Source organism: Fusarium musae, chromosome 6, assembly GCF_019915245.1.
Source record: "Fusarium musae strain F31 chromosome 6, whole genome shotgun sequence".
NCBI classification, from domain to species: domain Eukaryota; kingdom Fungi; phylum Ascomycota; class Sordariomycetes; order Hypocreales; family Nectriaceae; genus Fusarium; species Fusarium musae.
The window spans coordinates 2,843,491-2,854,832 of record NC_058392.1 but is presented as its reverse complement, the minus strand read 5'-3'; the positions used below and the strand labels follow the sequence as shown (position 1 = coordinate 2,854,832).

The 11,342-nt window shown below is 50.6% G+C and overlaps 2 protein-coding genes across 2 annotated transcripts; both read left to right on the top strand.

Annotated features, from left to right (window-relative positions):
* Positions 1-475: 475 nt before the first annotated feature.
* EFR3 (plasma membrane localization protein) lies at positions 476-3,947 on the top strand (the record flags this gene model as incomplete). Its single annotated transcript, XM_044826343.1, has 2 exons — positions 476-690; positions 830-3,947. The coding sequence occupies 2 exons, from the start codon at positions 476-478 to the stop codon at positions 3,945-3,947; spliced, it is 3,333 nt and encodes a 1,110-aa protein (XP_044679260.1).
* Positions 3,948-5,297: 1,350 nt separating this feature from the next.
* J7337_008733 (uncharacterized protein) lies at positions 5,298-5,873 on the top strand (the record flags this gene model as incomplete). The annotated part of the gene is made up of 1 exon (XM_044826342.1): positions 5,298-5,873. The coding sequence occupies one exon, from the start codon at positions 5,298-5,300 to the stop codon at positions 5,871-5,873; it is 576 nt and encodes a 191-aa protein (XP_044679259.1).
* Between the last annotated feature and the right edge of the window lie 5,469 nt (positions 5,874-11,342).

Below are 11,342 nucleotides of genomic sequence, written 5' to 3'. Positions count from 1 at the left end.
ATTCACTCACTACCTAACCAATGTTACAGATTACGATGAACAACTAATTTCCCCTTGTTCCTATTTATAATCCCTGCTGCTGATTTTCTTACTCCTTTTCCCGCTTTCTGCCCAAAGGGAACTTGGAATTCCACTGCCCTGGGATGGCTGAGATTTTTAGTTCGGGTGCAAGTGGGGTACCTAACTTGTACCTTGGACCCCCGTAACTCCCGTCCCGAAGTCTGGGCTGGTCCCCTTCCCTTCCACCTAAAACTTGACCTTTCCCTTCCCCGACTTACCACCTCACCTCAACCAAAAGGTTGTCAACTCAGGGCGACTTCCCTCGGCTGTGTCGCTTCTGGTTTCTCTATATTGCTCTGCTTGTCTCATTGCTTCAAATCAACTCCTATACCTCTCGTCTGCGTCCTCTCGACTTGACCGGATCTTCCCTTCGACCTGACGGGACTGGGCTGAGCTCAGCAGAAACGCGAGCGCGATGAACGCAATTCAGCAAAAGTGTCGGCCGAAACACCAGGTCCTCGTCCTAAAATGCTATCCGCGGACTACTAAAGGCGCTGTAGATGTCAAGCCGAATAGTAGCGAGCTTAGCTATCTTCTCTACTATGCTACGAGTCGTCGCTCCAAGATCCAGAAGATTGGCGCTTTTTTGGAGAAGAAGACAGCTAGTGATGTCTGGCGTCTGCGTATTGGGTACGTCGCATTTCATTGACTTCCAAAACGTCAATGTGTCAGATCCTCCCTCTTCGAGTCCCCGCTCGTGATGCGATCTTGCGTTTGGGACTTGTCATGATCAGCCGGAATCCATGATTGCTAATGTGACCCTCCGCAGGAATGTTCAAGTAACTCTACAAATTCTGTCAGCCTTGATGGAAAAGCTTCACAAGGACTCGGTCCTGATTGCTCCATTCGTACTCAAAATCCTCGACGCCGTCCTCCGCTCCGACGACATCACCATGATCGAGTCCTCCCTTCCAACATTTGCGGCCTTTTGCGATTATCACGATGCCGCATTCCTCATGGCTGATCAGACTTACCTTCGGCAATACGAGGAAATTGTTCGGTTGTACGTTCAACTTGCTTCAACAAAGCCTGCGCCCGGCAAGGAATCTCTCACCACCCCAGTTAAGGTTCGATGGAGGAATGCGGGCCTCGAAGCTATTCGTAGCATCTCTACGGCGGACGCACTATCTTCCATAACGGGCAGTCAAATGGATGTCATCATGCCTCGCATCCTCGAGAACTTATGGTCCGAAACCCCCGACCTCCTCGAAACGCTACACCAACGGCTCGAATCGGAAGAAAAGGTCGACACCGAAAAGCAGCTTAGACGGAGAACTAGTATCGCGACAGTTGGGACTGACGGAGCAAACGACCCGAATCCTGTCGCTCTCTCCGGCACTGCCGGTGATGTTGATAAGCTTGCGGAAGAAGAGGTTGGCGTATTGGCTCTCCAATGTTTGAAGAGCATCTTCATCGTCCCTACCCGTTCTCAGATCCACGGCGCAACCGTCTCTCTCCTAAGATTTATTCAAGAAAAGGTTGCACAAGGCAACGCTGTGGTGGAACTTCATGATGACCGAGAACGAGACAGCGGCTGGGCTATCAGTATTTATGGCATTATCTCGCGATGGGCCCCCGTGCAAGACAGGTACACAATTCTTGTTGCCGCTCTCGAAACCCTACTACGGATTCCCGTGCAGGATTCTACGCTCGACGAACAACTCGCATTGGTAACAATCATGAGCTCCCTCCTACGGTCCGACGTCAACCTTATTGGATTGAGTATGATGGATGTCCTCCTTGGTCTGATCAAGCAGATTAGGAAGCTTTTTAGGATGCGAACACCGACCAGCCAGAGCGACGACGGCAGCCCCTCTGCCGTGGACCCTGAATCAGTCGTGTGCCAGAAGACTAAGCATCTTGTTGGCAGACTTGAACTGTGCATTGGCGACTTGGCAACCCACGTATACTACGCAGATCAGATCTCGGATATGATTTCCGCTATTATCTTGCGCCTCAAACCGTCTCGATCTGCGAGCGTCAACTCTTCCCCTGGCGGCGAAAAGAACGGAAACAATGAAGCTGGACCGGGTGCCTCCACCATCGAGTTGAGCGATAGCCAGCAGCTTGACCATTACTTCTCCCTCAGCACGGGCAGAGTATCTGGCCTCCGAGCTATTAAGGAGATTCTTTTAGTCGCAAACCCTCAGAAGAAGCTCACCGGCAACATGGGGTTGTCCCGCAACCCTGTGCCGATTTATGTTTGGGAGGGAACCCACTGGCTTCTGCGTGATCCCGATGGTCACGTTCGCAAGGCATATATGGACGCTCTCATTACATGGCTTGACCGAGAAACTTCATTTGCAAATGAGATTGCCGTCGAGGAAAAGCTTCCTCGTTCTCGTTCTTCTCTCAAGATCAACAAGGAGACCCGTAGAGCCGTTTCAAACGCCTCCCATCGAGAGCGAGGATCCAAGCCACGACACTCGCAATTTCTGGCGTTGCTGCATCTGGTCATCTACGATAACGCCCTCCAGTATGTCGAGTACGAGAATGATCTCGTCATGCTCCATATCCTTCTTACAAGGTTGGTCTTGCAGTTGGGCGTCAATGCCGCTCGATATGGCCTACCAATGATTTACCGACTACAAGAGGACGTACAAGAGATCGATACGCCTCTGTACAAGGTCCGGACTGCAGCCCTCTGTCATGGATACTTTTGGGCACTTACCGAGAAGTTCGACTTCAAGGACTCTGATATTGGTATAGCGATTGAGCAAGAGGTGGCGCGCCGCAGAAGAAAGGGTTTCTGGGTTCAGGGCATTACCATGCCACCACCAGAAGTCGATACGGTTGGACTTCCAGGTGAGGCGCGCCCACAGCCAGATTGGGACTCTGCATCGCTCGAAAGAGAAGAACTACTTCCCTTCGACGACAGAGAGGCGCTCGTAGAGTACATTGTGTCGCACTACCACGACAGCCTTCAGGCACCTCCTGGCAGCCCGGTTCCTTCCCCAGGCAGGGTTCTCTCAGGGCCAATCCTTGGCTCAACTCTAACTGGACAGGATCAACCCGATTCGGAGCTGCCAGCTGTATTCCGCGATCAGATGCTGGCAGACTGGACCAGAGATGCTGCGGGCGCCATGCTTGCCGCTGCTGGAAAGTCGGAATCTTTGTCAGGATCCAAGACAGAAACCTCTGGGACACACCGAGGCCACCTCACGGTGAAGACGAACGGAAACGGATTCGCTAATGGGAATGGACCGACATCACCTTATGGAAGCCAATACAATCTAATGAGGCCTCACTCGTCGCATGGCCATCGCGAGAAAGATCGCGAAGGAACAATTCCCAAGCACCGGAAGAGCAGCTTGCGGAGTTCTGCCTCCCCCGCCCATTCAGCAGGCAACCGAGGTACCGTTGCGTCGGTGGATCAGCTGAAGCTTGTGCTATCAGGCAACCCTCCGCCTAAAACAGCCATCATCGGGGACGATGACAGCGGAGACAGCATGGTTAGCTACGATTATAGTCCTTCAGAGATGAGCTTTAACCCTGCTACGCAGAATGAGGAGCCAAGTAGCCCAACAAGCACCAAGCGCCCTGGCACGGCTTCTAAGCGAGGACCTCTGAGCGCTCATCCTCCTCTTGGAGCGGCGCCAAATTTACACGACGATAACGATGAGGAGGACGAGTCAGTTCCTCCTGTGCCACCACTGCCAGACGTTAACTTGCTCGGGGGTAAGAGGAGTCCCATCCAGTCGATTGAGACGTCGTTCCAGGATAAATCGGCGCGGCGCAGTCTGACCAGCCGAGGAGGGGATGGAACTCGGCCCAAGTCAGTACGATCACAGAACACCAAGACCATGGATCTGCAGGATCTCCTTCGAGGAATTGATAGCCGGCCGAGCGAGGGAAGTTTGGGCAATGTGACAAAACCTCCATACTAGGGTATATGGATATAATAGGAGTTACGGAGTGAGTAAAGGAAGGGAGGATAATAGCGACGTTTGATTTGATTTGTAGAATAGCGATATTAGTGTAATTTGTAACAGCTTTGAGCATAAATGAGAAATAGTATTGTCATCGCATTGTTGGTCTTGATGGTTGTTACCATGAATTGAATAAACCACTCGGGTTGATCAACAGATTATGAGTCTAATCGAGGTGACGGATGAGGGTGATCCTGGTGATCCTGGCAGGGAGGAATTTTCTTGATGGAGATTTTGCAAGGGTCAAGCCGGTTTCAGATCGGCAACTAAAGGTGCTACTAGTTTACGGTGCCTCTTCTGAGGTTAGAGGCCTCGTAAACAGTGAAGCTATATTCGTATTCTGAAGCCGCCGAGACCAAAGCTTGTCAGATCTTTGGTGGCCACGAACAAGGCCTGGGTTTCGCAAAGGAATACTCTGGCTTTCTATTCTATGGTCGGATTTCTTTAGCCAAGTCTTGACAGTCGATCATCTCTTATCTTTTCTCTCCAAGATACGGATACCACGTTCCTCGCATCCCCTGTCGTGGGCTCGGCGCCACGGGGGGCAGTGCAGGACACCATTAATTCGTCTTATTTCCCAGAGAGTGGTCCCTGAAGTTGAGGAATAGGAATGTCCCCCGCAATTGAAGGGCTCTTGGGAGTCTCCTCTCTCGTCTGTGCCAATCCTTGTTATAGCTCCCGTGCCCGTGAGAAGGGGGCAGTGCTTCTTCTTATCTTGCCGTTCTCTCTTCCCTTTCTCTCACTCTTTCTCACGCCATTTTTGCCTCAATCTCACTATTGTTGGTTTTCTGTTGTGCTCATTCCGTTCCTTTTAATTGTCTTGTGTCACGGTTCATTTACCGGTAGCAAACAAACAAATATCGCGCTCGTATCTCGCCAGGTGTCGCTAACGACAAAGCGAGAGTAGTCTGTTTATCCCATATCCTCGACTTTCAATGCATTTTGCCGAAGAACAAGCAAAATAGAGGATACTTATCCAGGGTGTCGATTTCTGAGACGAAGCATTAGCGTCGAAACTGGGCAAATTTATACGAAACGAACGAACACTTGGGCGGGATATTATGGATGCGCGACACGTTTGACAGACTCTGTTTTCTTCGCGACGACAAACGACAAACAAGAGTTCATCTGTGAAGTTGAATGAGGTGTTGGTGAAACGTCGACGGGTCTGAAGGAGCTCGTCGTTTGTTTGTGCGACAGCGACATTTATTCGGGCATCACGATATAATTCTCAACCTCACCTCAATTCACCTCGTCACGACACAACACATTGCATTACATCTCACAAAATCATAATCAAGCTCAACCATGGACGCTCCAAACACTCGACATGGAAGTCATCCATCAGACTCGATTCCTGATGCCGCATATCCCAACGACTCTCCTTATCGACCCGGCGATCACTCACCTCAAACCATGGCTACTCCCATCGCTTCGCCATCCTCACCATCACTACAGTCTTACTCAACACCACCACCAACACACTTCGGCGCCAGTATCCCCGCATATTCCAGTCCAACACCATCGCCATGGTCCCCCGCTATACCCTCAAGTCCACCTCCTCCATACGATCCGTCCCGTCCGCCAGCGATATACTCTCCACTCGCACCACCATCGCCAATCTCCCCGCCTCCGCCTCAGTATCCGCCTTCAACGCCTTGGCCATACCCGCAGGGCAGCAGTGCTGGCTCTAGTCTGAATGCACCGTACAAGATGGGACCTGTGGCTACGGCGAGAGCTCGACGGAGGAGAAAACTGCAGATCCTCGCTTTGGCGCTTTGTGCGGTGATGATCTTCTTCGTTGCGTTGATCATGGGAATTCTGATGGGTGTTGTGAAGGTGCAATGGAAAAACAACAACAACAACAACAACAACGATGATTAGCCTCGATTAGCTGGACATGCAACTGTCGCTCACAGTTTACTGACTTTTCTTTTGTTAATACTTATTTAGGGGATATTCGAGCTGCGGGTGCAGCAATGGCATGGCGTTGGACACGGGTCTTTTATTTTCTTAATGAGAGGATTTGCTTGGATGTGAAGCGATAGCCACTCAAAATACAACTGGGCTCGTTTTCATCATATCTGGGTTTTCACTGACGCGTGATGTGATGTGATATGTTGTCAACCATCGAATGTGGACACCTACATGCTGAATTGAAGCCAGCTGCCATCCGTACAGCACATCAGCTCGCAGTGAAAGTCATCGTCTTTTTGTAGAATTTGTTCTCAAATCAAGCTACGAATGTTCAACTCAGACCCATCTGCAAGCTTTCTATGTCTCCCATGAGCAGTTGCAACATGTGTAAAGAATAAGTATGTATGAGTTGGTGTTAGAATGTGGAAGTAACCTAGCTACTTACCCTACATGGCACAGACTTCAAGCATAGCACATGAACTTTGGTCTACCGTATATCAGGACAATGTCGAGTCTTCCGGGACAGCACGAATTACAGACACACATTCGGAGCCTCGTCCCATTTTCTACTACTGCATGACATTCGCTAAGGGACGTTGCAGAGGCGTCAATATTCAGCCTTCTATCGTTAGCACCGAGAAAGAATACCCAATGCCCAAGCTCCAGGCCTCACACCCACTCAATTGCACATTCCTGGCGGAAATGATCCAGCCAAGAGCATTGTGGCGAGCTGATAGCCGAGATGAATCAATAAAATTACATCAAGATGAGTCGAGATAGCCTTTTGCGGCGCCTGGTCAATTACTGATGTTGGCACATGATGAGTGTTGGTGAGCGTCTACTGGCTGGGAGTTCATCCGCCGTCAGAAGCGGGAGTGGGAACGGGAGCCAGATCCAAGATTACAACGGGGAGGAGGGGAAATGACCCGATTTGAGTAAAACTCTAAATGATCGGCATTTAAAGATTACCCCGGCCAAGGCCTCTTGTTGGCTGTCAATGATTTTAATTGACTTTCCTTTACCTTTGTCACTTGATCAGGCTCAGCCTTAACAAGCCCATCGTTGGATCCGGACTAGATCTTGATAGAAGGGTACGGATACAGTAGAGGGTTACAATTCTGGTCGAGCGCCAGAAACTCCATCATCTCGCCCTCTACCACTGTGTTGGGCCCAGTTGGCCGACGCATGTTGTAACTTAGATCCAGACCTGACGTCTCCGTGAACACGGCCAACGCGTATCTTCCGTCAGGCGAAGTTGAGGTTGTCTCCTTTCGCTTTAACTCGAGAGCGTATGCAAACGGAGACAAGAAGAGGAGCAAACAATGCGTAGCATAGGAATGAGACATCAGTTTCATCTGAGCCTTTCTTTTCTCACACATACACCGAGTCTCAGAGGATCTCACCCTGCGCTGCGCTATGAACTGATATTTGACGTGTCGCTGGGTAAAAACTAAACAGGGCTGGAAGGTCCGAGAGTGGCTTGTTCGTAACGTCACTCGATTCGATCCTAGATCCGCAGGGTCCAGATGGGGCTGTTTTGATACCACCCACAGCCCCTATCGACGATGGTAATGGATGTCTCAAGGGGAGGAGAGGGAACAATGATTTACATCCCAGCGTGATATGTATCTTGTTGAAACATGAGCAAATACATACAGTACAACCATGTAGAGTGACTGTATGCAAGGACACCTTGGACGTTACCATGCAGGTTCAACGTGCAGAACAGCTCATCATGGATACCGTAGCCGGTGCAGGTACAGAGCGTTTCTTTCAGGGATGTTCCCGGCTCGACTACCGATCTACTCCGTAATCTTGGGTACTGTAGGTATGGATGCCTCAGATCTGTTTATGTGAATCTGGCCGTGCATCCGGGCATCGACACAAATGCAAGTGGTGAAGAGTTTTCACATCAACGCAAGGGCAGGAAAAAGCATTCAGGCGAGGATGCATACACACACCAGTGGAGCAAACGGACCGTCAATAGTGATTATTGATTCATTAACCTTTCTTTTTACGCCTTCGAATAGGCTATCTCCTTCGTTCCGACCCAAGCCTGGACTGGGGAATCACTTTGTACGTTTGTGATGTGTAGGATGATCTGGAATGATGTGCATGTAGGGGAGAACGAGGCGACACACGCTCGACTCGTAAATGCAATCTTTACTGCCGTGACGTGGTGGAGATGTAATGGTGGATAGGTAAGCTACAAGATGCCTTGGGTACCTACTTACAGAGGAGAGGACAGAAGATCGAGCCCAGGTACGTACGCTCCTAAATGTGGCCATTCATGTCGATCGACTTGAGATACTAAAGCAAACCAAAATAATGCTTCCATGACGTCGGGTCCAAGTGTGCTGAAAATGGCAGGATCAGTGCACATGGAGACTGACGGCATCATTGGCATTGGATGGAAATGACAGTGGGAATAGAGAGAAAGAGACTTGGAGCCCGGGCGCTGTTCTGAGCAAGGCACGTGGCAGTACTGCCACTGACAGCGGCCTGTAAGGTACCTAGGTGGCCTGCCAAAACTGTCAGGCCTCAGCCTAAAATTAGCGGTTGGTCGACTTCAAATTTACCCTGAACACTCAGTACCTAAGACAATGAATGTGCCCACTTGTATCATCATCATCATCATCGTCTGCATCTACATCCTGCATTGCAGCTCATCGCACGCAAATCATGATTTGCATCGCCCGGAACCATTCCTGCTGGTGACATCAGTGCGTGCCATCTCCAGTCCAGCCCCGATCCTCTTCCTGGTGGTCCCGGCAGTCAAACAAGCCTGGGCCTAAGCAGCTAAGGTAAGCTAAGCCAAGCCAAAACAAGGATCCCAATTCAACAGCAGCCAGCCTCTCCCGTTGGCCTACGGATAGCTCACAGCAGTTACCGAATCCTCACTCGAGAAGGCTCTGACGTTGGTGATGTGGCTTTGTTCCGCATCTTAACTTTGAGCATCTCCAGACCGGGTCACTTTCTCAAGCGGCCGCTCGTCGATTCGACTGTTAGTCGACCCGGGTTCCAAGGTTCACTCGGTTGTTACTGTAGAAGCGGGTATTTCGCATAGCGGTTCCCAATGACCCTTCAGGCTACAGCCTCCTCTCCCGCGGCGAAATACGCTGCTCCCCCGTCCCCGGTCCCCCATCCCCTGTGGCCCGTGGCCGAGGCCTAAGACGTTCTCCGATCCACGCCCCAAGCTGTATCCCTAGGTCTGCTGTCATCCTCCCAAGGACCCACCCACCTCAACTCCGCTGCAGCTGCAATCCAAGGCTGCCGAGCGCCCAAATCGTCCGCCATGTCGTCTTCGCTACCTTTAGCCCTCCCCTAGCTCCAACCGTAGGGGACCAATCGACAGTCACCTTTAACTACGGCATTGGGAGCCCTCCCGAGCTACTGGAGTCAAGCTTGAGAAAAAGATACCAACAGAAACCAGAAAGAAATCTGGCCTCATCACAACTCGGGTTGGTGGCATCTTCGTCCAAGGAGTTCCAGCTGAGCTCTCGGCCTCTTCTCTCCTCACTCCTGTGTCGTGCACCCTCAGTCAGCAATGCAAGAGATGTTGACGTCGTCGCTGCACTGACATCAACGCTGTTAATCATTGGATCCGAGACGTTCAGGAACGTTGCGAAACTGGTACAGCAAGTGGACCACTAAACGATACCCTTGCACCAACATTAACCGGGACCTGACGCTCCATCCGCGTGTCCCCCTCCTTACCCCTTCTATCCGTAGCCCATCAATGGCAGTTGAGCACTGCCCTGTTGGTTCGAGCTCAACTCGGATTATTTGGCTATTGACCTCGAACACTGCAATATTTCCAGGGACCAGGCGGCTTCGTGGAAGTCTCTTGGAATCAGCTAACTCACTCATGAGCCAACCATGTTCTCTATCCGGCTCTCTCCAACAAGCCCCTCCATACCGGACCCCAGCTAGAGATCCTTAACTCGGCTCGTGTTGGCCGAATCTTTTCGTTCTATTCTTCTCCTGTCCGTGTTCCTGATTGTCATCGATTGACAGCTGCCAATCCTGAAAGATGACTGGCTGCCGAGATTCACTCTCTGGTTAATGACCTTGCGGCGCTGAATTGCCCCAGAGTTTTCGCCTCATGCCCCATATCGTACTCAGTCTATCTGAATTTCGCCAGTTGCCTCGTGGTTCTCATTCTGTCCAGTCGCTTTCATATGTCGTGTTGCCCTTCACAAGCTTATCCCTGTACCCGGCTGCCACAGTCTGCCGATGATACATTGCTCCATCAACCTTCTTTTTTTTTTTTTTTACTGTCTCCCTATTGCTACTTTACTCCTCCGACTCTCATTGATGGATCAGGCCCCTCCACCTTGACGTCTTTCTTATAAAGACCCCTGGCCAAGTTTTGCTTTTGACTTTCCCCCTCCGAGTTCTCATTGTTATCGCATGCGGATGCCTGTTGCTACGCTCTCTTTTCTCATTTTACAGGTCTTAGCCGCGTTCTCTCCCTGTCATCATTGAGTTATAAGTCGCCTCGTTGACGCCCTGTCTTGATTGCGACTGTCGAGAAGCTGCCTTCTGAGCTGGTCGATCTATCACACAGCGGCGGGTATAATTATACCTCTCAACCCCCGACATATAAACACGCAGACAAACACATACACAGCAACAATCCTCTTTACTTACATCACTTTCCTCACTGCCGTCATCATTATCGTCATTCTCGAATTAGAATAGGTGCTATCTCTGGACTACCCAGCCATATTCGATTCACCCCAAGCTCTAGTCCAGCCGAGTCCAGCCCGATCCAGCCTTAAGATCTTGCTTTCGGTTCAAGTTCAAGCCAGTTCTAGAACGCCAAAACTTGACAACCATTACATACATTTAAGCACTATCCTCTTTTTTTAGCATTCGAATTCCTGGGGCGGTGCTTGGCCTTAATTCAGCCAGAAACAAAAAACACCGTCTTTCCCCGGTCGATTCTCATCCATCTCCCTTGCACCCTGAGAATCCAAGTACCAACCCAACCCAAGCCAGGAAAAAAAGAGGCGCCGTACGTACGCCTTTACGTACCCTTCCCTTGATCTTCAGTGGCTGCCCTCCGCTTCCCCAAGGAAAAATCTTGAGCTAGCCGCCACGGGCGCTTCCCAGACTCCTGGTCCTGGGACCAAACGAGGAAACTCAATTTCAGGCATCACAAATCCTGGAAATTTTTATTTGGTTCTAGTGTCATCCATCTGTCTGGCTGGCTCTATCTCCCCTCTTGGTCTCATTTATTCCCTCCTCCCCAAGCTCATTTTCACACCATTCTTTTTGAGCTTGACTCAACATCTCGGTTCTGCCCGTGTCGTGTCGTGTCGTGTCGTGTCTCTTCCCGGCGTGCGCGCGCTGGTTTCTTTCAACGTCGCAACATAAGATTTGGTGCTCAACTATCAGACCTCAAGGCTGTGTGAGGCTCCAGAAACATAC